This window comes from Dermochelys coriacea, chromosome 1 (assembly GCF_009764565.3).
Source record: "Dermochelys coriacea isolate rDerCor1 chromosome 1, rDerCor1.pri.v4, whole genome shotgun sequence".
In the NCBI taxonomy this organism is placed as follows: Eukaryota; Metazoa; Chordata; order Testudines; family Dermochelyidae; genus Dermochelys; species Dermochelys coriacea.
Genome location: NC_050068.2, coordinates 11134397 through 11159358, shown reverse-complemented (window position 1 = coordinate 11159358; position 24962 = coordinate 11134397). Strand labels below are relative to the sequence as shown.

At 51.9% G+C, this 24962-nt stretch overlaps 1 protein-coding gene across 1 annotated transcript in view; it reads left to right on the top strand.

The window, feature by feature from the left end:
• ARHGEF17 (Rho guanine nucleotide exchange factor 17) overlaps positions 1-24962 on the top strand; it is a 254528-nt gene that overhangs the window by 179894 nt on the left and 49672 nt on the right. Inside the window, 3 exon segments of the mRNA XM_043504045.1 lie at positions 3069-3251; positions 15942-16058; positions 17266-17358. Coding sequence (XP_043359980.1) covers positions 3069-3251; positions 15942-16058; positions 17266-17358 — 393 coding nt within the window.

The following is a 24962-nucleotide window of genomic DNA, read 5'->3' as shown; positions in this document are numbered from 1 at the left end:
TGACCATCGGCAAGTCACTTGACCGCTCCGCACCTCAGTTTCCCCTCTCACCATTTGTCTTTCCTGTACGCTCTTAGAGCACGGCCTGTCTCTCGCTCTGTGTAGTACAGCACCTAGCACACTGGAGCCCTGATCTCAGCTGGGACCTCGACAAACAGGACTCGCCATCCTTACGTTGGTACAGTCTACAAGCCCACATTTAGCTGTGTTTCCATTGTGATTTCTTGGTGGCACAGAGTGGGGTGGAGAACTGAATAACACGGGCCTGCCACTCCTTGCAGTTACACCAGTTTCTGGGTTTGTCTGTACCGGAGCTGGAGGCGTGATTTCTAGCTCAGGGATGTGCACTCACTTGGATCGAGCAAGCGGGCTAAAGCCATGAAGTGTAGCCATAGCAGCATAGGTGGCCGGCTGGGCCAGTCACCCCAAGTACAGTTCCCCCTTACCATCCCATCCCAGCTCCCTGGATACTTGCTCTTACCCTGTACATCTCCATTGACTTTGGGAGCGTTATTAGTGATTTACAATGGTATACATAAGACTCAAGTCTTGCTGGTGTCGGCTGACCGACTGGCCATCTCTGTGAACTAGAAGCTGCAAAACGTGGATCTGGGTTTGAGTCTGGATCTCAAACCCGCCACTAGGTTTGAGGGTGTGGCGATCCAGAGTTCTGGGTCGACTCGTCAGGGAGGTAGGAGAGGCTGTCGTCTTGAAGCTGGGATTGGGGTTCTGGTCTGGAATTCACAGTCTCCCTCCCCCACAAAGGGTATGGGGGAGTTCAGATTTTTGAGGGGGTGATTTATTTGGTGAGCACAAGTTTGGGGGAGGGATAGCTCAGTGGTTTGAGCTAAACCTGCTAAACCCAGGGTTGTGAGTTCAAACCTTTGGGGGGGCCATTTAGGGATCTGGGGCAAAAATTGGGGATTCATCCTGCTTTGAGCAGGGGGTTGGACTAGATGACCTCCTGAGATCCCTTCCAACCCTGATATTCTATGGTCTTCTATGGTCTAATGTGCTCAGAGCTGTACAGCACAGAGAGTCAGTGTCCCCGGCCTCAAGGAACTGCCCTCAGCCTGGCTCCCAAGGTGAAGAGCTGCGACAAGACCCAACCATCAGCTCCCCGCCTCCATCCTTGCTCTCAGCACCTCCTCCACCCCTCCACACCCGACAATCCTCTCCGCTGACTGCCCCCCCTCACTCCTCCCACTGCCGGCTTTGAACTTCTGCCCTGCTGAACCATGAGCCAGGCATCCATCCCCTCTCCTTCCTGTCCTCCTCATGCCAATGATCTGCTCACCTGCTGCTCCATCCATTGTCTTGTCCGGCTTAGGGCCTGATCCACAGCCCACGCCACTCAGTGGAAAGACTCGCACAGATGTCAGTGCGCTGTGATGCAGGCCTTAGTTCGTAAGGGGACGTCTACACTGCAGTAGACTACACTACACCCAGGGTTCGAACTCAAGCTCAGGCCTCATCCCCTTTCTGTCTACACACAAATCACACTAACCCAGGGTCCTGGGCCCCCTGGGGGTGAGGGTCTGAGCCTGAGTCAAGCCGGGACCCACAGTTTAAGCCCTGTTGCTTTGTGGTGCAGACACAGCCCCAGTAGACTCATGCTCTGGGACTCCATCTAAAGTATCCCACAATCCCATGGGCCAAATGTCTTTGTCCTCTGGACTGTCCAATCTGGTGGACAGTCAAGTTTTCCTGCACTGCACCACCAACCCAGAGCTAGAAAGGCCACATTTCAGGAGAGCGCTAGGAAGTCTGGGAGATGGTTGGCCGGACTCGAGCCTGCGTACTGCAGTGTGGACACCGCAGCCCCGGTTTCAGTTCCAGGTTAGAAAATTCTTGATCTAAGGTTGACAGTCAGTGTAGATGCTCAAGTCCTGGGTTCTCTAACCCAGGGTCTACTGACTCCAGCTCCACTAAGCCTAGGCTTACATTGCAGTGTAGACATACCCCATCCACACACAGCTTTGGGGTAAGTGCCTTTACCCTGTAGGGCAGATCCTGAGAGCTGCTGAGGTCCAGGCTGCATCTCCCATTGACTACAAGGCTTTCCTGAATACCTACATCCCACTACCACGGATGTCAATAGCAAGACTTCCATGGACTTCAGCAGGGGCAGGGCCTCAGTCTGTCAAGTGCCATGTGAGGGCCTGATCCTGTATGGTGTGGCGTGCCCTCAGCCCCCACTAATATCTCAGGATCAGGCCCTACATGTGCAGCACCAAGGGGCCATCAGAGTAGGCCACGGATGCTGGATAGCAGCACCTCCAAATGAACCAGGCAGGAGCAGCACGGCGTGCAGCCATCCCAAACTCTCACCAATTGGACTGTTGTAAGCAGCACCACATTGATTCTGTCACTTCCCCGGTCTCTCGGCACTCTTGAGAGGTGCTGAGGATGGACCTGGCCACTTGGGGTGGGAAAGGAGAGAGGTGGAGCAGGAGTGGTGGGCTAAACCGCAAGAGCATTTCATTTGTTACACACAGTTGACTCGTTTCATTAGCATCCCTTGGACTGTAAGTGACTACGAAGCCCATAAATTCTGAGCACATTTCCTTTGTACTTTGTCTCTGTGGCTAGTTTACATGGAGTCTCTTGTCAGCAAGCGCCATCACTGGGTTGTGTTGGAAATTCTGGCTAGGTTACAGCCGTGGAACGACTAGGGGAGATTTTTACGGAAAGGCGGCTTTCACTAGATAGATTAAACTTGTAAACGGCTGGGGTTGCAAACCAATTGAGACACACCGCTGTTAAAAACCACCTTATAACCTTTCCAGTAAGTATTGCAGAATACTCTGCACAAGATGAGTAATTATTAGCCCATTTACAGGTGGGAAAACTGAGGAACAGGTGTTTGCCTTTGCTATGACTCACCCTTGGGGAGCAGGAATGGGTTTTAATTACACTGGGGCATTGATTTTTTTTTAATCCACACTAGTTTGATGAACCCCACAGAGTAGCTTGAGGAGCATAGATGCCCTTAGACTTCATCCTGTCCGTGGCTCCACCAATAGGATGTTTTGATATTTTTATTATTATTATTATTATTTTTGTAGGGTTACATGAAGCCCTTGAAGCAGCCAGAAAACTCGATCCTCTGCGACCCGTCCTTGGTGGACGAGATATTCGACCAGATCCCTGAGTTGCTGGAGCACCACGAGCAATTCCTGGAGCAGGTCCACAACTGTGTGCAGAACTGGCATGAGAAGCAGAAAGTGGGAGACGTCTTGGTACAATCTGTAAGTACAGCAAACCTTCGCCCACACATACCCTACGTTATGGCACCTGGAGTCCTTGCTGGGCAAGGTTCACATTGATTTCAGCAGAAGGATGGGGACCTGTGTGGCCATGACAAGAATCCATATTAACTTGTCCAGCTTAACTTTAATCCACAGGACACAAGGAAGGTCAGTCCTGTGCCAGATATGGAAGTGAGTCATTATTTGATGATCTGGGCATGGGTAACATAAACTAACCAGAGTGCCTATAAATGGATGGTACCATGGGGCAGTTAAGCTCTTAATGGAGCAGGAAGCCCAGACAAGAGTGCCAAGTGCAGATTGCGTCGCTCTTGCTCATGCTGGTGAGCTGTCTCTGTCCGGATTTCAGAGCTGCTTGGCTGGGTAAATGCTCCCCATTATGAGTAATGGTTGCACAATCTGGCACCTCTTTAGAAATGACCTTAGGAGGCTGAAATTTTGCATTCTCTTTTAATGGGCCAGATCCTGCTAGCCTTCTCTGCCGCGTCTCTGGACTTACACTGGTGGAACTGAGATCAGGATCTGGTCCGGTGACTCCAGATCAAGATGGCTCCATTCCCCAGGTCAAAAATCAAAAATGTTTTTTCTGAGCCCTACCAGCTCCACCTTAGATCTGAAAAATCCAGCCAGATTGCCTCTGATCTCACCCCCTGGAATGAAGAGCCCCCATCAGAAGTTATCTGACAGTGGGGTTGGCAAGGTGCTAGGCAGAACAGAATCCAGTTCGTCTTGGCCACAAGCAGGCAGGTCTCAAGGACACACACCCCGCATTCTCCCGAGAGTAGGTCCAATGAGTTTGAAGGTGCCTTTTCTAGAAAGTCTTGCTCCTTCTTCTTCTCTAGTCTCCAAAAAGGACATGTAGCAGGGGAAGTTAGAACCCCCAGTTCTAATCCCAGCTCTGCCATTGACTAGCCATTTGGCCCAAAGAAAGAAACTTACCTTTCTGGTGTCTGTTTTCTCCTCTGTAAGCTGGGGAGGATAACACCCACCTCTCAGAGGGTGGTCAGGCTTACTTAGTTTTTGTGATGTGCTTTGTGCAGTGCCCCACAATTCCAAGCCTCCTCAGAAATGAAATCTGAGCATCTGAGATGACGGATGCAATGTGCACAAGGTTTGGTGGTTTCTCCAGGAGAGTCTTCAGAGCCCCAGATGTCCCAGTTTTATAGGGACAGTCCCAATCTTCGAGGTTTTGTCTTATATAGGCACCTATTAACCCCCCCACCCCCGTCCCCATTTCCACCCCATCCCAGTTTTTCACACTTGCTATCTGGTCACCCTAATCTACACTTGCATTTTGTGGCAAAACTTCCCCACCGGGACTAACCCAAACAAGCGTCTGTGGGGGAGGAAACCGAGCAAGCCCTTGTGTAGACAGGACTCCTGCTACTGCTAGCACTGGTTGCGCCGCATTGGGGTCACCAGCAGTGGGACAGTCTTTGCCAATGAACTCTAGTCCAGACAGGCCAAGAGTTATTTCCCCTGCTTCCTGGTGGTAGACTCCCTGCTGACAGAAGTCTGCCTTCACAGCTGAGCAGTGGTATATGTACTTCAGGGACGTAAACAGCTGCAGACATAAAGAAGTGTGGGGCGGGGGGGCGCAATCAAATAAGTTTGAGAACCACTGCTCTGGAGTCCCAACAGTGGTCACCCTGCAGGGCTTGCTACAGATCAGCAGGAGGCGCTCTGCCACAGGGCTTCCATGACTTCTAGAGTTCTGTGACCTGTGTTATGCCGGAGGTCAGACCAAAAGATTACGGGGTTCCCTTTTGGCCTTGGGATCCATGACTCTGTGCCAGCCTGAGGAGAAAAGTACCGAGCCCTGGTCCTGAATCCTGATCTTTCATGCACAGGCTGGTGAGACAGATTGTTCCTACAGAAGCCTCTTTGCAAGCAAGGCTGCCTGGCAGCAGAGAAGTGTGCAGGCCACAAGGGGCTTATTGCCAATCATGGTGCCATTTGGGTAGACTGGGCACTAGTGCCTCATCCCAAAGATAGTGCTGCTGGAGGGGCAGCGTAGCCTCCCATAAAGATTCAGCAGTGAGACCCTGCTGGCACGCCCCACTGTGAGTGGGTGGCCTGTCTGGCTAGACTGCAAGCTCTTTGGGGCAGGGTCTGTCTCTCTTCTCATTGTGTGGATGTACAGCTCCTAACACAGTGGGGCCCTGATCTCCGTGGGGGCCCTCTCAGCGCTGCTGCAGTACAGATAACAAATACCGGTAATCCGGAGAGCCTTAAGACTGAAAGGGAGAACGCAAAACCTATGCCACCAGAGAGTTACCCTTGTTTCGGGAAGGGATGCTGTAAACCGAGCAGCTCTGACTGGTATGCTGGGGCGCTGTCCTTCCAAAGGGAGCCCACCACGGAGCAAGGACAAGGCGGCAGGCTGGCTGAGGGCATGGGGGAGGTCTCTGCACAGTCAGCCACTCTCTCAGCATGGGTTGCATACAGCCCCATGCCATCCCGATCATTTCTGAGTCAGCCTCTTCACGCAGCGTTCCCTTCCCACTGGCCTCATGGCTAGTGCACAGGGGCCTATGCAGCCCCTGCCTGATTCCCACAGCAGCTGCCTCTCTGATACATGAGCATGGATGAGCAGACTCTAATGATTCAATCAAGCTGGGTTTAATGCACACTCTGTCCCTGGCAATTAAAATGGAAACCAGACGGATGCTGGCATTCTAGCCTCTCACCTAATGAACTGCACAATGCCCATGGGGCTGTCACAGAGCTCTGCTGTTTAGCTGGAGACGATGGTGGAGGATTGTGCAGACGGGACTGGGGAGACACCACTCAGTAATAAAGGAGAACGAGACAAGTTCAAGGCAGAGCAAGCTGGCTCAGCTGGGGCCCTGACAGCAGTGTCACGTCAGTAATAAACATGGCCTGGATGACGGATGCCTTGATTAGTGTGATGCTGAGGGGCACAGATGGTGCAGTGGCTGGCGAGATTGCCTGTGGCTCTCCAGAACAGGAACGCCGATGGCAACCATCGCAGGAAGGCTTGGGCTATTAATTTTTTCACCATCTCCTCCCAGCACATGACTAGTCACTGCCGTGAACGAAGCACAGTTGAGGTGGGAAGTCCAGGGTGACCTTCACTACTTATAATTCTGCCCTGTGAGCAGTGATGCTGGGCAGACGTTCCGTATTGGGTGAGGAGTATGTGTCAGTGGGTGTTTGATGGGGGTCTGATTTTGCTCGTGTTTGTGTGGCAGAAGAGTTGTGTTTTGGTGTAGCTGCGTGTTCAAGGGCAGTGCTGTGTGTGTTCAGAGCACATGGTTGTGCTTATGCGAAGATGTGAACGAGTTGGAGTGTGGTGTGCATCTTTCACGCAAGTGTGGAGCCTTTTCTTTTCTAGTATTTTTATCTCCAGAGTGCCTACGAGCTTAAGGAAGGATCAGGCCCCACTTGTGCTAGGTGCCGTTCAAACAGTGGAATGAAGAAGACATCAGACAGGACACAACAGGTGGACGAAACAGACAAGTGGGAGTGGGGAGTGGGAGAGTTTATAAAATGTAGAGTTTAGCCAAAGAGCGGGAGGCTCAGTTCACCACAGGGCCGGACAGTAGTGACTTGGAGGCATCACAGTGTTAGCATTGCAGACATTCTAAGCAGCAAGTGGGTGTGCATTCACATGTGGGTTGGAAAATGTTCCAGACACACCTGAGGCAGGGCATGCATTGGAGTGGGTTCGCCTTAATTTTACAGGAAATAAATTGATACTTGAGTCAGTATGGCCACCTAGGCATTAAAGTCCATAACATAACACGATAGTCCTTAGCTGAGCCAACCAAAATAGTGTCACTGAGCCCCCCCAGCCAAGCCAGGCTTCTTGGGTTAAGTCAAGAAGAGCTTATCTCTCCCATCACAGCCTCAACCAGAACTGGCCTTTGGGAGTAGTAGCCAGCCTTCTTTATGTGGCCTGCTGGGCCTTGATTGGCCTCTGCCTGCTCCCAGCTTTTCTAGCTGCTGGAGGACCAAGTCTCGCTGGTTCCGCCAGCTGATCCTGGGAGGCTTCTCTAGGCAACCCATGGAGGTCCAAATGCATTGGTCTTCTCTTCCAAAAGGGCAATGTGCCAAAGCAACGAAGCCTAAAATGGGGGCCCTCTGTCACAGAGGGGCCTCAGGCATTGAGGCAACTTGGTCTTTTCTGTTCTCTACCTGTGGCACACAACTTCAGTCTCCTGAGGGCTGTAATACTTTGGTCTAATTTCGTCGCAGGGCTTGGCATGTGTCTGTGGGGTGGTGTTTAGTGGCCTGTGATAGGAGATCAGACAGATGATCTGATGGTCCCTTCTGACCTGAAACTCTGTGGTTGCTTATGTGAATGAGGCTGTGTTCCTAAGTACATATTGGGGTTTGGTGGCTTTAATCTGCAACCTCAGCTGATGTCAACCGGCATAATGCCATTGTAGTCAGCGGAGCATTCCCGCTTCACTCCAACTGAGATTCTGTCCTGGGATGTGTGTGTAGTGTCAGCATTTTGGAGGTGTGTGTGTGTGGGCAATGGGGTGCCGAATGCCTCCATCCCATGGTTGTTGGGATTAATTAGTTGGTGTTTGTACAGAACTTTAAAGCGCTAAGGATTCTTAGCACTGTAGAGCGCTAAGGACTCTTTTGCGGGTTGTGATTTTGAAAGGGGAATTGTCTTTTAAATACATATTTTAATGCTGATGTCAAGCAAGGTCTTTCATCTTTAATAACCAGCCCCTTCAGCATATTGATTACCTCTCAACCCGGAAAAAGTGAGAGGCTGCTCAGAAAGCAAAGGCCAGCAGCTGTAGAAACATAGTTCCTTGCCCTGGTGCCCTTGTCACTAGGGCATTGACTGTGCCATGTGCCTTGTCTCTATTTTGAAGGATTCTCGGTTGCTGTTCTTTCATTTTGGACAAGCTAAAATCAACAGCAGATACGGATCTATTGCCTTGGAGCGGTCTGGCTACTGCTCAGTGCCCAGCCTCAGGCAGGAATGTTACGAAGTCCCCAAAACTGCTTTCGAGCAGGCATTGGAGAAGGCATCAAGGAGGCATCCGCAGTGCTTGAATGGGTGATCACCGCATCACTAAAAAGGGAGTGAAGATTCCGCATGGATTTATCCCCTTCACGATCTCAGCGACTGCATGAATCACAGTGATGGTGGTGTGCAATCTGTCAGGCTGAAGTATCCTGGGGAGGGTGCTGATGAGCTGTTCTATGGGTTAGAGGAAGCTCAGGGCATGAGGCAGCTGCCAGTGTGTGAACGCACTGTGTGCCTGCCCTCCCCCCGGGTCACAGTCCACACACGGCTTTGGTTTCTCTTGCCGTCCTTCCTGCGCTAAGCAGGCTCTGTTCAAGTGCTTGGGTGGGGAACCTTTAAGTGGAAAGACAAGAACCACAGAATGTTAGTAGTAAACCAGCTTCCAGGGAGTGGAAGAGTGTTACTGGACGAGTTGGGCTGTTTTTTCCACCACCTTGCACCCTGTACTGCCACTTACATCTGTGCAGAATGGGTGCAAAACACTATATGGCCTGTTCCTCAGCCAGCGTCCCTTGGTGCAGCTGATCTGAAGCCGGTGGCACTGGCTCAACTTCCAGCTGAAGATTTGACCCATAATCAGATCATTGAATTGAAGCCAGTGGAGCTGGGCTGAGGTTCTGGTCCTGTCGTTGTGACCTGGTGGTGTTCTATACTCACTTAGATCAGGTGAGACTGACGACTCAGGGGACAAAGCGGGGGCTGGTATTTGGAATAAGACCTAGAACCACAGCTCCTGACCCTTTGTGGGGATAGTAAACCTGGTGTCCTGGCCAAGATCCAGCTTTTGCTGAAGACATTCTCTGAATCCCCCCTGCAGCTGAAGTGAAGAAGCAAAGTGCTGGGGGGGCGGGGGGGAGGGTGTGTTTGGATTAAGGGAGCTGTATAAAGGCTCTTGCTCCAAGCCTTGCCTTGAGGAAGAGATACAATGCTGGGGAGGAGCGGTAATGGGATGGCACACACGAGAGGCAAGCCTGGCCTAGTGCTCCATCCCAAACCCAATCCCTTTTTCAGCCCTCTCCTTGATTTTGGCAGGAGCAGAACCATGCTATATCCAGGAGCCAATTGAGCTTGTGACCGCTGTGGGCTGTTTGAAGCCACGCTGCTTGGGCCAGCTGGAAACCACGCAGCGCTAAGGGTTGCCTTGCTTGGGCTAACGCTAGACTTCGGAACATCTCCCAACCGCCTCTCTGATGCTGTTTAAAATCAAACTGCATCTGAGCCAGGGAGGAGAGAAACACTGCACAGCTGCTTGCCAGGTGGCAGCTCTTGCTCTGGGGAGGGGGAGCAGGTGTTCCCACCCAGTTGTAGTGCTCCGGAGCCCAAGATCTGTGTGTCCGTAATTTACTGGAGCTACTACAGCCATATTTCATGTTATGAGAGTGCAGGGCCATTGCCCAGGGGGAGCAGCTACAGAGGCAAAGAGGTGGAGTTTAAAGGCCCATGATTCCTGGTGGGGTTTGACCCCCAATCTTGTTGTGGGAGCTAGGACAGGGGCGAGGGTGTCCCCACTCGGGGGTGCTCTCTCCACACTGGATGTTTCCCTGACCCACTGATCATTGCATATAGTTCAAAGCAAATACAATTTATTAAACAACAACCAATTTTAAAAAATGGAAAAGGTGAAAGGAAAACACGTCACCCCGCTCGGGGGCACGGGGACATCGCAACCAGAGTCTCTGTAAGGGCAGTTCACAGTCTGCTCCTCACACGACCCAGCCTCCTGCCCAGGCCCTGGCTGTGCTGCAGGGATGCCGTGGGTCGGACACTTGCTCTGGTGGTGGCCACACGCCCTCAAGCCCTAGGTGGCAGGGCCCTTCTTCCCAGCATCGCCCCCGCCCCGTTGGGGTAACGATCCCCCTCCGAATCCGGCCTGCCAGACCGCTTGGCTGGGGGGCGTCTCCCTGCGCTGGGCCCGCTGCCCAGGGTCCCCCCCTTCACATTCCCCAACTGCTCACGACACCCGGCTCCGGACTGCCCCAGGCTCCAGCTCCACTCTGCTCAGCGCGGCCGCTGCTCCTCTGGCCCTCTGCCTCTGGCTGCTCTCTCCTTAGCTCTGCCCCGCTCTGCCCAGGAGGCTCCAGCTCATACAGAGGTCGGGACCCCGTGCTCTTGTCTGCCTCATTGCCCTGTCTGCCCTGTCAAACAAGCTGAGCTGGTGCATTGGCCTCTCCCCATTGGCCCTGGGGACTTTCGATTTCTCATCAGCCCTTCCCCTTTCTTTTAGTACTGGGAGCTAGCCAACCAAAAAACCCCACTAAGTTTCAGTCAGGGGCCAACAGTCTCCCCCCCTGCCCCCCTTGCTAAAATTACGCCACAGCCAGAATGTTCACACCAGCACATCCAGGCCCCATACCGACAATATTCACCAGCATCGTGTTAGATAAAAAACATTAACAATTAACAAAAGAACACTGAACATATGTAACGTTCCATGTCCACTTCTTTATACGATACATGCTAATATTCATTAAAACACTAAACAGAACCAATAACGTAAGCATCTCTACCTCTAACAGGCCGTACACCCTTCCTAGCCCTCTGGGACCTTCTTAAGACTGCTCGTTCATTACCCATATTTTCTATGCCCCTCACCCGGGTAACACTGGATCAGTTTGAGGGATCTGGCCATTCCCCCACTTTGTTCCCCTCAGTATTCGGTTTGTGTGGCTAGAACTATCCCCCCGCATTGGTTTCAGTTTCCTCAGGGCATGCTGATCTATGCCTGCTATGGTACCTGATCAGACTAAGAGTGCAATGTTTTAGCTGGTCCCTGCGTACTACTCTGTTCAGGCCTGATAATGTAAACTGGCAGCTTGGGATTATTGTGAGTGACTACAATGTGAGGATTCGATTCCCACTTGTTCTGTATTTTATAGCACCCGCTGTGTCTATGGTTATGAACTAGTACACGGTCACCAGGCGTGATGAGAGCCCCACTGGACTTGCAATCAAAAGTCCTTTTCCTACGTTGGGCTCTGTCTTTAGTTTAATTGAGAACAACTTCACAGGCTGTCTTCAGCCTGTCATGGTGACCTCTTAACCGCTCATCAAAATTGGTCACCTCATCCTCCTCAGGGCCCTTTTTGTCCAGAATATCTAATGGCAACCTGGGATCTCTCCCGAACATGAGATAAAAGGAGCGTAACCCGTCAATGAATGGGCATGGCTGTTATAGGCCAACACCAGCACAGGGAGATGTTCCAGCCAGGCTCGCTTTGTTTCAGGCAGGAGTGTTCTTAGCATGTTGTGAATTGTCCAGTTAAACCTCTCACACTGAGCGTTTCCTTGCAGGTGACAGGGTGTTGTTCGGCTTTCAGCTATGCCATACAGTTAGCACAATTCAGATATCACTTCTGACTCAAAATTCCTCCCCTGATCTGAGTGTAACCTTGCCGGACAACCATAGTACACGAACCAGTGTTTTATGAGGGCTTTGGCCATTGTTCGCGCTGTCTGGTTTCTAATTGGAACAGCGACGGTGAATTAGGTAGACATGCCCGTGAGAATCAATATGTTCTTATACCCCTCTGAAGATCTCTCTCTAGCTGTGTTTAGTACATCACTAGGATCTCCATTGGAGCAATCATGTTAGTACAGGTCAAAGGGGCTCGGGTGGGTGGAAACACATCCTTGGCTAGGGCATATCGTTTGCACTGACAGATCTACAATTGCATGTCGCTACCCATCATGGGCCAGTAACAGTTTCACCTCATAACCTCAAGAGTGCTCCTGTCTCCAGAATGCCCTCTGTGATCATGCCTGACATCATAAACTTCCCAGTATAGCAATACAGGCACCACTAACTGCCACACTTCTTCGCCATTTCGGGGATGGGATGTTACCCAGAACAGTGTTCCGCAGTGTAATCGCAGTCATTCTCACTGTCTTGACAGCTTCTTAGTCTGGGGGTATCTGGCCCCAAAAGTGCAGTCTGGCCTCGTTCAGTTCATGACTGACACTAAGACAGGTCTGACATCACCGTCTTGTTGCAGAATTGGAATCTCCTCGCCTGCTCTGCCCTTTTACCAGGTTTCGTACTGCATCCTTTACCATCACTTCGTCCTTGGGCTTCAGATTCTCTAGCCACAAACAGGTCTGCACAACGTCTGTAGGAGTGACCAGGAAGTTTTTTCCCAGATCTTCTTTCACCCTCTTCTGATTCCTCCTCTAGAGGCAATCTAGACAGAGTATCTGTACTGATGTTCTGCCTTCCAGGTTTATACTGGCCTTTTCAGTCTAGGAGACAAAGACAGACACAATCCATTGGCTGGCCTTTGAAGCTAGCCAAATTCAGACTGGAAATCAGATGCTAATTTTGAACACTGAGGGTAATTAACTCCTGGTACAATTTACCAATGGTCATGATGGCTTCTCCATCACCAGAAATCTTCAAATCAGAAAGTTGGATGTTTCTTAAAATGTATGTTCTGGTTCAGCTACCGGTATTGGACATGACGCACAAATCAGTTCAGGGAAATTCTGTGGCCTGCGTTAAGCAGGAGCTCGGATTAGATGTTGGAGTGGTCCCTTCTGACTTTAATATCTTTGACTCACATCCCCTACTGTATCGTAACGAAGCATGTGCTGGGGAACTGAGCGGTGGGTGGGATTTGCTCATCAGTTCTAGAGGATCAAACAGTCTGGGTTTGATCCAGAACCCTGCATCAGGAGTGCTGGGCCTCTGGGATGACTGCTTTCCCATCCCCTGTGGAGGAGCCAGCAGCTTCTTGAAAGGTGGGGGGGCTGGAAAACCTCCCAACTCTGCCGCTGCACCCCAATCCTACCCTGTGCCATCCTTCCCCCACTCTGCCATTGCACCCCAATCTAACGCTGTGCCATCCTCCACCTCAGCTATGTCAATACACCCCAATCTTGACCTATGCCATCCTGCCCCCCAACTCTGCTGCTGCACCCCAATCCTACCCTGTGCCATCCTGCCCCCCAACTCTGCTGATGCACCCCAACCCTGACCTGTGCCATCCTGCCCCCAACTCTGCCACTGCTCCACAACCTTGACCTATGCCATCCTGCCCCCAACTCTGCCACTGCCCCTCAAACCTGACCTGTGCCATCCTGCCCCCCAATTCTACTGCTGCACCCCAATCCTGACCTGTGCCATCCTGCCCCCCAACTCTGCTGCTGCACCCCAATCCTGACCTGTGCCATCCTACCCCCCACTCTGCTGCGGCACCCCAATCCTGACCTGTGCCATCCTGCCCCCAACTCTGCCACTGCCCCACAACCCTGACCTATGCCATCCTGCCCCCAACTCTACTGCTGCACCCCAACCCTGATCTGTGCCATCCTGCCCCCAACTCTGCCACTGCATCCCAATCTAACCCAGTGCCATCCTGCACCCCAGCTATGTCAGTTCACCCCAATCCTGCCCTGTGCCATCTTGCACCCCCCAGCTCTGCCAATGCACCTCAATCTTGACATGCAATCTGCTGTTCTGTCTAGCTATGGCCCCGTCACTGTAATATCTGAGTCCATCTTCCCGTCCTCAATCCAGTCCCACAGGGCCCTGTGCTAATCCAGTTCTACACAGCTCTGGCAATGTGCCCCTCTAGCATCACTGCTGAGTACCAGCCGCGGTCGCTCACGGATCGGCAGCAGCATCTGATGCTCAGTGTTCGTCTGATCCATATAGAATTATCTGACGTTCATCACTGTATCCCGGGGGAACGGAGACTGTTATTGGACGATACACCTCTAGTCAGCCATTGTTCCTGCTGAAGGGTCAGGGTAAAGAAGGGGGCAGAAGAAGCCCTAGAGATGACGCTGTCCGATCCACTGCATTGCGTTCCTTCTGTGGGTCTCAGCAGTTGGTCCTAAGTGATTCACCCAAGTCACACAGGAGGCCGGTGGCAGAGCCAGAAATAGGAGCCAGGTCTTCTGAGTCCAATTCCTCCACCGTAACCATGAGACCCTCCTTTCTGGGGATGGCTAGATACACAATCCAGGCTTTTGGGCCAGAAACCCTGTCTTCCCAAATGCTTCCAATAGCCCTTCAGCAGCCTTTCCTGATGGACCAGGTGCTGCAGCCCCAATATTATTATTAATTATCTATATTATCACAGTGCCTGCCAGCCCCACTCACGGACCAGGCCCCATTGTGCCAGGTGCTGTACAAACACAGATCTTTTAAAGCACAGCTGATTCTGTGATTACACATGCCAGCTTGGGCAATAGAAACAAGGAGGTTTTGAAAGACAAAGAGATGCCAGGTTGGAAACAGCTGACAGTTGGATGGCACAGGCTTTGCGCACGCGTGTGTGTATGTGTGTGAGAGAGAGAGAGATTGGCAATGTTATTAATTATCCACCTGGCAAACACAGCAACAATCTAACAAAGTGTACATTGAGTCAGCCAACAAGTAGGATTGGGTTAGGAACAGGGGTGCCAGAATAGGGGTTCAGGGGGCTATGGCCCCACCACTTTTTACCAGCCGAAAGGGTGAGCGATGGGGGGAGAGGGGAGCAAGTTGGGGGGCAGTGTCTTGGGGGGAAGAGGTGGTGTGGGAGCAGGGCCTGGGGGGAAGAGGCAGCATGGGGGTGGAGCCTGGGGGGAAGAGGCGGGGTGGGGCCTTCGGGGAAGAGATGGCATGGGGGAGACAGGGTCACATTTCGGGCATTGATGGCTCCCCCCCCACACTTTTAGGGAGCTTCCGTCGCCCCAGTTAGGAATCGATTCATCCATTCTTCCAAGCAGTCTTGAAATTCACATTCATGCTTCATGGCAGGCAAGCCCTGGCAAATGCAGCAGGAAGCTCCTAGGTAAATAAGGAGAGAGCTGGAGGTTAGATGAGGTGATCAGCCCATCTCACAGACTGCCCAGATTTCATCCATAATGTGCTTTCTAGAGACACATGTGCACACACACATATGCACACACACACACACACGTTATTGTTGAGGAAGGCTATCTACCCTGTCCTCTTAGAAAACGAACCAGGTCTCCAGAGGACATGCTCTAGCTCAGGGGTTCTCAACCTTTTTCTTTCTGAGGCCCCCGAACATGATATAAAAACTCCACCGCCCATCTGTGCCACAACAACTGGTTTTGTGCATATAAAAGCCTGGGCCAGAGTTGTTGGCTAGCAAGCAGGGCAGTTGCCTGGGGCCCCATTCCATAGGGCCCCTGCGAAGCTAAGTGGTTCAGGCTTTGGCTTCAGCCCCTTGTGGTGGGGCTTCGGCTTTCTGCTCTGGGCCGCAGCAAGTCTAACGCTGGCCCTGCTTGGAGGACCCCCTGAAACCCTGCTCGTGGCCCCCCCAGGGGACCCCAGACTCCTGGTTGAGAACCACTGCTCTAGCTCAGCCCCGGCAGAAACTCCCCCAGTACACAACTGCCGTGAATACTTGGCTTTACTAATGTTAAGCTTTACATTCGTATTGTCTGTAGCACAGAAGCAAACTCTGATGAGAAGGTCACCAGATGAATGGGAAGCCTGGGTGAAGCAGGGCACAGTCGGCCCTGCTCAGAGTCAAAGGTGGGGACTCTGCTTCTCCAGCCCTTTCCAGACCCTCCTCCCAACCCCAGGGTTGCTCATGTGGTTTTGTTCCCTGGTTTTCTCTGTATGGTGTGCTCACAGAAAGCCGCCCTCTTGTCCTGGAAGACCCCCCATCATTGGTCTCTCTGTTTTGCTCCCCCAGTTTTCCAAGGACATCCTGGTGAGCATTTATTCTGCATACATCGATAACTTCCTCAACGCCAAGGATGCCGTGAGAGTAGCCAAGGAAGCGAGGCCGGCCTTTATGAAATTCCTGGAGGTAGGTTGCCATCCCGGCAGGGGCAGCTGAGCAGCTGATTTGGTTCTGCAGCTCAGTTGGTACAGTTAACGCATGTCCAGAGATGAGCGGCCAGACTCATCCCTCCATTGACTGGGGTTCAAGGGGCATCGTGCTGGAGCACTCTGATAGGGGTGAGGTGCATGGGAAAGAAAACGTTGGCGGGAACAAATTTGCATTTATCTGGCCAGATTTTTCCATATTCCTGATTCTTTTATTGCAGATATTTGGGCCAGCTCCTCAGCTGCTGTGAATCGATGTCACTCCACATTGTCAGCTGATGTGAATCAGTGTCACTCCAGATCCTCAGCTGATGTGAATCAGTGTCACTCCATTGACTTTATTGCCGCTGCACCCTTTTACACCAGCTGAGCATCTTGCCTCTTGTGTCTGAATAAGAACTTTCTTCCTTCCCGTCCAACTTCTCCGGCTCCAACACCCCAGGCCTGTGCTGCTAGCACTAGTCTGACACCATGGGAGTGACCGGGCTCATTCTCACTGAGATCCCCGTAGGAGCCAGATTATTGTTCTCTGCAGACAGGGCCTGTGGACATGCAACAGATCAGCTCTGAGGCATTATGTCTCTGTTAGCCAGGCTCAGGGATGCTAGCAGGCTCGGAGTGGGACAGAGGGGCTGGCCATGCCCCCAAGCCATTTAGCCACACTTCCTTGGTTCAGTCTTCAGTGGTGGAGACAAGGATGAGTTTCTAGCCTGGGGATTCCCAAGGTACTGGATCTTGATGCTATCTCTGCAGTCTCCAGCTAGCTGTGGTTTTGTGCATGGTCTGGGACTGATTGTAGCATGTCCTAAGGCTCAGATCATAGCAACAGGATCAGACCTGAGGTCCATCCAGTCCAGTGACAGTGGCCGGAATCGGATGCTCAGGGGAAAGCATAAGGACCCCTGCAGCAGGGAGATGTGGGGTAACCTGCCCCCCGCGTTAGCTCTCATCCTGGTCTCTACTGGCTCCAGATTGGCGAAGCCCTGAAGGACGAGGTTTAATATCCCTTCCAAACCTGTTGCTGCTCGTGGTGATAACGCTGGATTCTCTTGATGGCCGTGTGAAAGCCTCACTGACTCTCGTTATGTTCTCAGCCGCAGACCCTGCGGTGTTCAGTCCCTGTGAGCCGTTAGCCCCATTTCTGATGAGACCCCCCCTCTCCCTCTCCCTTCCCCACTGTTCTGCAGCAAAACATGCGGGAGAACAAAGAGAAGCAAGCGCTGTCGGACCTGATGATCAAGCCTGTGCAGAGGATTCCGCGCTACGAGCTGCTTGTCAAGGTGAGGCAGGGCAGGGTGGGGCCAGCACGCTGCAGTGGCACAGCCGCGTCTCCAGAGCAGCGCGGCAGCCTGCTGGGGCTGTCCCCACTGGCCTGCAGGCTGTGAGAGGAACGCCGTGAAGCCATCTTTGGGGCAATGCAGATGGGCTGGGCAGTCGGGAAGAGGTGTAAGTTGGATGCAGTGAGGTCGGTCGCCCGGTGAACGCCGGAGGAGCTGATGGAATTCCTGTCTGTAGAGTTGGTCACATTCAGCTTGGACAGAGTCTCCAGAGACACTCCAAAGGGAGTGATCCTGCAATAGTGGGGGATGGGATGGGTGATCATAAGAACGGCCAGACTGGGTCAGACCAAAGGTCCGTCTAGCCCAGTATCCTGTCTTCTGACAGTGGCCAATGCCAGGTGCCCCAGAGGGGATGAACAGAACAGGTAATCATCAAGTGAGCCATCCCGTCGCCCATTCCTAGTTTCCGGCAAACAGGCTAGGGACACCATCCCGGCCCATCCTGGCTAATAGCCATTGATGGACCTATCCTCCATGAATCTATCTAGTTATTTTTTGAACTAGGCCAATAGACCTTTTCCCTCTTTGAAGACTGTACCTGAGTCAGCTTGGTGCGGGCTTGCTGAGAGAGGTGTGGTTCACTGGTGTGAAGTCAGGGAGCTGAGTTTGAGTCCCACTTCCGTTGCTTTCGGGTCAGGCGCTTGTGAGTTGGTTTGGAAGGATGTTATGTCTTCACCGGTCCGTTGATGTCAGTAGGACCAACAGGTGCTTCACCCAGCTAAGAACTGCCCTTTGACCTCCCTGGCCTGTCTACACAGGCGAAAAGGTGCCTTTTCCAGTTTAGTCAGCTGAGCAGGGCTGAGTGGTCCTAGAGGATCTCGCAGTCGATCGCGATCTCCAGCGGCGTAGTGTGGCTGCAGCTAAGGCAGCTATGCCAGACTCCCTGCCTACCGCAACCCCACGCTACTCCCAGAAGTGGCCAGTGCAACCCTGCGGCCCCGGGGGAGCAGGGGTCTCCCTCCACATGCTGCTCCTGGCTACAAGCACCGCCCCCGCAGCTCCCATTGGCCGGGAGAGCTGCAGGGGGCGATGCTTGCAGAGAGGGGCAGCGCGCAGAATCACCTGCCCCCACCCCAGGGGCACATTGGCCCCTTCCAGGAGCGGTGTGGGGTTGGGGTAGGCAGGGAGCCTGCCTTAGCCTCACTGCGCCTGCTGCCGACCAGAAGCCACCAGAGGTAAGTGCTGCCTGGCAGGAGGCTGCACCCAACCCTCATCCCTGAGCTCCCTCCTGGAGCCAGCACCCCATGCCCCCCCTGCACCCCGACCCCCCTCCTGGACCCCAAGCCCCAGCCCTGACCCCCCTCTTAGAGCCAGCACCCCAAACCCGCTCTTGTACCCCCACACTCTGCCCCAGCCCAGAGCCCACTCCTACACCCAAACTCCATCCTAGAGCTTGCACCCCTCACCCCCTCCTGCACCCCAATCCCTTGCCTCAGGCTCAGCCCAGAGCCCCCTCCCACACTGTGAACCCCTTGGCCCCAGCCCAGAGCCCGCACCCCCTCAGGAATGCCAACCCCCTGCCCCAGCCTGGTGAAAGTGAATGAGGGTGGGGAAGAGCAAGTGATGGGGGGGGGGATGGAGTGAGCGCGGTGGGGCTTTGGGGAAGGGGTGGGGCCTTGGGGAAGGGGTGGGGTAGATCCTGGGTTGCCCTTAGATTCAAAAAGTGATCTTGGGCATAAAAAGGTTGGAGACCACTGATCTAGACCTTAGACCGAGAGCTGTTTGTAAGGAGCGCCTTAAACGTCTGCTGGTGAAACCAGCGACGATGGGAGGGGCCGGTCTATTTAAATCCCGAGAAGGTGGGGAACAAAAGGCCCCATCCCCTCAGCGATGGGAGGGACCACGGCCCAGAACTGAACAGAATACAGGGGACAGAAGAGGGGTGCCGGACTGTCGGGTCTGGAAGACGAAATTCTCAGCAGGAGGCAGCATAGGCCACAGTTCTGCAAGTGTCCCCGACGGAGCTCCACCAACAGGCCAGCTGCCCTGGCCCGGAAAGGCCAGCTTGGGGCGGGAAAGGACAGGTCAGTCTCCATGGCCTATCCAGTCCAGGGGCTCTCTTGAGACTTGCCTGTTAGCACCGACCGACTGGGTTTTTGGGCTGTGGACAGTTGTCCCTTCGGAACAGCGGCGAGACCTTCTACATTCTCTCACGTCGACCCCCTTTAGCAGCCGCCAGATGGCGACAGCTGTCAGTCCCCAGGATTTGAAGCAGTGACATCAGAACGCTCTGCTGTCCCGCTGCTCGGCGGGCTCTCACGGATGGATGGCTGTGGTAACCGTGCCGCAGCTTAGCCGGCTGGCGGCCGGCTCTTTGGTGCTGTGGAGCTAATCGCCGCTGGCACACAAAGTTGCATTTGCATTGCAGAAAGGTGAGCGGGAGTGGGCAGTGAGCCCCAGGTGGCTACAACATTGCAGCAGTTCAGTGGGCAGCAATATGTACCTAGAACAGGCTTCCCAGGGCTGCCAGTTTCCCGTGGTGTTTAATAGAGCTTTGGTCTTGGTGCAGTAAATGGAGACTTGTAAAAGTGCTTCTCCTCAAGGGGTTCGAGGGAGCTGGGATCCAAGTGGCGTTTTGGCCCTGGAGCCTTCCTCCCGAGAGGTGTGTGCACCGCGGGTAAAACCAGCCACACTCAGGGTATTTTCTGCCTGTTAAATGTTAACGCTGACCAGAGACTATGACTTTGAATCTCTGCTCTTGTTGGCCGAGGGCTGGAGGAGAGAAAGCAGCTCTTAGAACTGCAGCTGCAGAACAGTTTGCCTCCAGAGCTTCATATTGTAATGTACTGGCTAGTGTGTCTGTGTGACCAATGCCTTCTACTGGATGGAGTCAGGATGGCTGTGTGTCAGAAGCCCTGTACTTCCAACAGCCAGTGGCAAATCTTCCTATGTTAGAGGATTGTGCTTTTGGAGCTGGAGGATCTGAGTTCTGTCCCAGCTGTCTTTGTGAACCTGTGATTGGTGCTGGTGGGGTGTAAAGTTCTACATGGCTGTGAATTTGGTACCATACACTCATATAGAAGTGTAAAGGGGTAAAGCCAGGGAGTAAAGATTAAAGGTAGGTGCGTAGATTGTAAGCTCATAGGGGCAGGGACCATCTCTTTGTTCTGTGATTGTACAGCATCAGCACCTAGCCCAGGCTTGTGACTGTGGATCCTAGACTCTATGCTAATAATAAGAACATCACTCTGATAGAATTTCAATGGGCATCCTCCACAAGCCTAAATACATAGATGCCTACAGACAGAGATGGGGCCAGACCAAATCCCTGGATGTATGGAGATGTCTAGAGATCCCTGGATCAAACACCCCCAGACTTTGCAATTAAAAGTATTTCCAGTGACTGTTGTCAAAGCAGCCCCTTCTGGATAGAGCTGGATAAAGTTCTGCCTGTCTAGGTTCGTACATCATGCTCACTACCCTAGCGGATGAACAGACTTGCAGCAGTTTCTTATCGCAGAGATCTTTACAACCAGGTCCTTCCATTTTTATTTGCACAGGATCCATGTCCCCTGTGCTTGGGTTTGAGTTGCAGGTTCCGGTGACCCCAGATCTCGGTGTGAAACAGAGTCCAAGCCAGGGGGGTTCACCTAGTTTCATTTTGAAACCATGCAGAGCTGCTAGCGTCACATGATTTTGATGTAAAACTGTGGATCGTTTAAAACAGGGCCTGGATTCAGTACAAAGGAGCCTCCTGCCTAACAGCAAGGTCCTCCTTGAGCTTTACCTTTGTAATGAAATCCAGACACTAGGCAAGTTTCAGAGGGATTTGTACTTGAATGCAAGTGCTTTGCCCAGCTTTGGTTACATGGTGGAGCCATGCTGGGAGCTGGGGAGGGAGGAGAAGGAAATGGAGATTACATGGCTCGATCCACTACAACTGCAAATATAGGGGATAATCCGAGTTTGTCATCATTAGCAATTTAGCATGAATTATTTGCATCCCCACTGGACTCCACACACAAAACCCTTCCTCTCCTGTGTTAGCTGATCCCTTCAGCTCTCTCTAGTGTGGACGCGGGCTAGTACATGGCTGACTAAGATCTGGTTTCTGGTCTTTCCTGGACAAGAGCCCAAGCTGCAGAGTTTGACTCTGGATCCTGCACTCCCCTGGAGGTGCATGGATCAGTGGATTTGGTTTGGCCTGTACAGTGATGGAAGAAGTACCCTGGCATTATTCTCTTACATTATAGTGTGTGCAGTGTCTCTAATGAGCCAGGAACACTAGCCTCCAAACACTCACCCGAGCCTGACATCTATCGCTAATACAGAATTGCTGAATGCTGCTGCTTTATTAACTAGTTATTGCTTTGCATTTATACTGTATACATTAGAACATCTCTCCAGGGCTGGAGGTGCCAAGATTTTCAAAAGTGACTAGTCATTTTGGGTGTCCAACTTGTAGAGGCAGGTGGGGAGCAGTTTGTGAAAATCAAGCCTCATTAAGGTGCTTTGAGCTGGGCCCCAAAAAACAGAGTGACCCCAAATCACTAGTTGCTTTTGAACATCTCAGCCCGATGTATATAATTCTATATGAGCGACAGATTGATTAGAAAGGTTGAAGAGAGCTCAGATGAGAGCAATGGGACCCTGGGGAAAGGTTGAGAAGGGAATGATCAGTCTGGAGAGAAGACAGCTGCAGTGACACACAATGGCTACCTGCAAATATCAAACAGGATGTTTATAAAGGCCAGGCCCAATTATTTTTAGTAATCACTGAGGCCAGAACAAGAAATTTCCAGCATCAGCTGTTGCAGATGAAATGTAGCTTAAGCATTAGGGACAGGAGAACTTCATAGTTTGAAAGAATTAGACGGTGAAACAAGCTACCAAGGAGAGGCGTAGACTTTCCAGCTCTGGAGATGTGCAAGGATAGTTCGCCTTCTAATAGGGATAGCTTAAGACAGTGGCATTTACCTTGCACCACTCTGGGCTTCTTTGAGCCATCTCTGAACCAGGCGCACTGATACTGACTCTCCGACCTCGCTGGTGGGTTAATGTCTGGAAAGCACTTTGGGATCTTGAGAAGAAATGTGCTACATGATCCGGAGACTCTTTGCACAGTGTTCGTATCATCACCCTGCTCAAAGGAACCGCCCAGCCTGGAGCAGGGATTGTGCGAGCAGGGGCTGAAGGCTGCCCGGGAGGATTATGTACGACCTGCTGCAGACATGTCCCATGCCTGGCTGAGAGGGAGCATATCAGTTTGGCTTCTAGGAAGTGGCTGTTACTCGGCCTTTAGGGTAGAAACCACCTTAGCCTGTTGGGAATGGAAATTCCTTTTTGCCTTGATCTGACCCTCTGACGCTGAGGGACAACGTCTGTTCGCAGTTCCAGTTGTGAGACCAAAGAGGGAATGGAGAGACAGGAAGAATTGGGGAGAAAAGGAGGGGGATCAGGATGGGAAGAGTCCTGGGAAGGAGGGGAGGGAGAGATGGACGTTCGCTGGCCTTGTGCAAGGGCTGCGTTCACGCCACTACTATGGATTCTCTGCCCATTCCCAAGTGCTGTCGCCAGCTGTCGAGCAGAGCACAATATCCTATTCCTCGCCATTGCCCCCCAAGCAGCCCCGGAGGCAGCTAACAAAATCCACGGGCAAGCAGGCAGCAGTGCTCCCTTCAGCTGCGTCCTCCACCCTGACGTCCTTTTCACAGCAGACCAGCCATCCAGTTCAGTGACTGCAGATTCAAAGCATTGCCAGCCCCACATCTGTGTGTATCAGGGCTCTAGATGCCACACTGAGCTGAAAACCTCGTCTGTGACCAGGGCTCCCTCCATCCTGCTTCCCCCTGATGTGTCCACTAGCCTTTCATTCCTCAGGGGCAATCATTTATTCCCTCACTAGGGTGCAGGAGAGATTTCACGTTGTCACTCAGAAAAGTGTACCCACCAGTCACCACTCTCAGGGCTAGCTGTCAGTGTTCAAGTTTCTTCACACAGCCCCGCCATCGCTCCTGGTTCCATCCAGTTGCTCTTGATAACCCAATTGTCCATGGGCACCACACAGCTCTACTGGTGTTGCCAGCACCTCTGCTATTCCAGTCACTCTCCCAGTGGTAGGAAACTTGCATCATTATTTCGTCCAGCCTTCTCGAGAAAGCTCTGGATAAGGGGAGCAGCTGCAGGAGTCCAAGGTTCAGCTTCAGAAAGTTGAAGCTAACTTTTTTCTTTTTTCATTGGAGCCGGCTGGATGCCAACCCCACACATGCAGTATAGCTCCTCTTTAAACACACACATCATGGGAATAGTCGTCGTTTGAGCTGGGATTTCTGAAATGGCACATAAAAAAAAATCACAATGTATAATAAGAATCCCAATATTACAGACGTCACTTAAGCCCCAATTTGAAATGCTGCCACCACTGGGGTAAAATATAGCAACAGTTTAGTACAGGAAGTAGGGAGAAAATCACTGTATCCAGCTAAAACTACAGAAAAGTTTTAAAGAAGAAAAACGCAATTAGCAGAGCTTGAATTTGGCCAGGATGCCAGGGTTAATGCCACTACTCACGTGAGAAGGGCTGCAGGATCTCAAATGGCCATGATTAGTTAAGGTCTTTTGTTTTTTGGCTCATCTGAAAGACAGCATCTAGGGACACAACGTGCCCCATGGAACATTGAGTCAATACCATCTCCCTGGCTTGCGCAGTAACAATGCCACTTCCTACAGCAGCTGTGTTTTCCGTTGCTGATCTCCTGTCCTGGGACTTGCGGTGAATCTGACCTTGCTTAGTCTGTAAGGTTTTTTAGACAAGATCACAGCCTTATTTTTGTTAACTTGTGACATGTAGGCCACTTGTTTTGACCCTTAGTAATTGACCTGTTTCTGCTGCCATCAGTTTGTCTGCCAGTGCTCTTCTTGATGATTTGCATACCCACAATCTATCATGCTCAAGCCTTCAATGCCAATAGTTTAGCGGTCACCCTAACCTAATTACGGATGTGTTTTAACTGGCTGGCTGCTAATGAAAATAAGGGATCCAAGCCAGTCAGTTTCCCATGTCTTGTCTTTGTTACAGTAATATTTGCAGTAAATGGAATGATCTCGCTGGTCCCTGCACAAGTAAATACTGCTTTTGTGCCTCATACAGGCCCAGACATCTGAGGTTTCCACAGTGAATTAAGCCAAGGGGCATTGCCAAAGCTGTCAGTGCACAGACACTGTGCAGACTACGGAAGAAGTGTAATTCACCCAGCAGGGGGCGGCGTTCCAGGCAAAATAGGAAGAATTTTTAACCAGTGCCTACAGGTAGTTAAACTGGTTGACAGGTCAAGCACCAGGTAATCCTCTAGAGCATCCTTAAAGTTCTTAGCGTCCAGCTGTGAAATCTGATTTATCACTAGCCACCTGACCAGGAAAGCTAAAGACCTCCCTCAAATTTTTTAACCTGAGCTCTGGATTAGTCCCTTTGGGGGTTTTAAAAATAACTCTGCTGAAAGGATCAGATGTTACCTATTAGAAAACAAGATGCTATTTACTTTAGCAAAAACATAAAGCAGTTGACAGGGCTTGCTACCACAAATGGTTTTTATTTCAGGATCTCT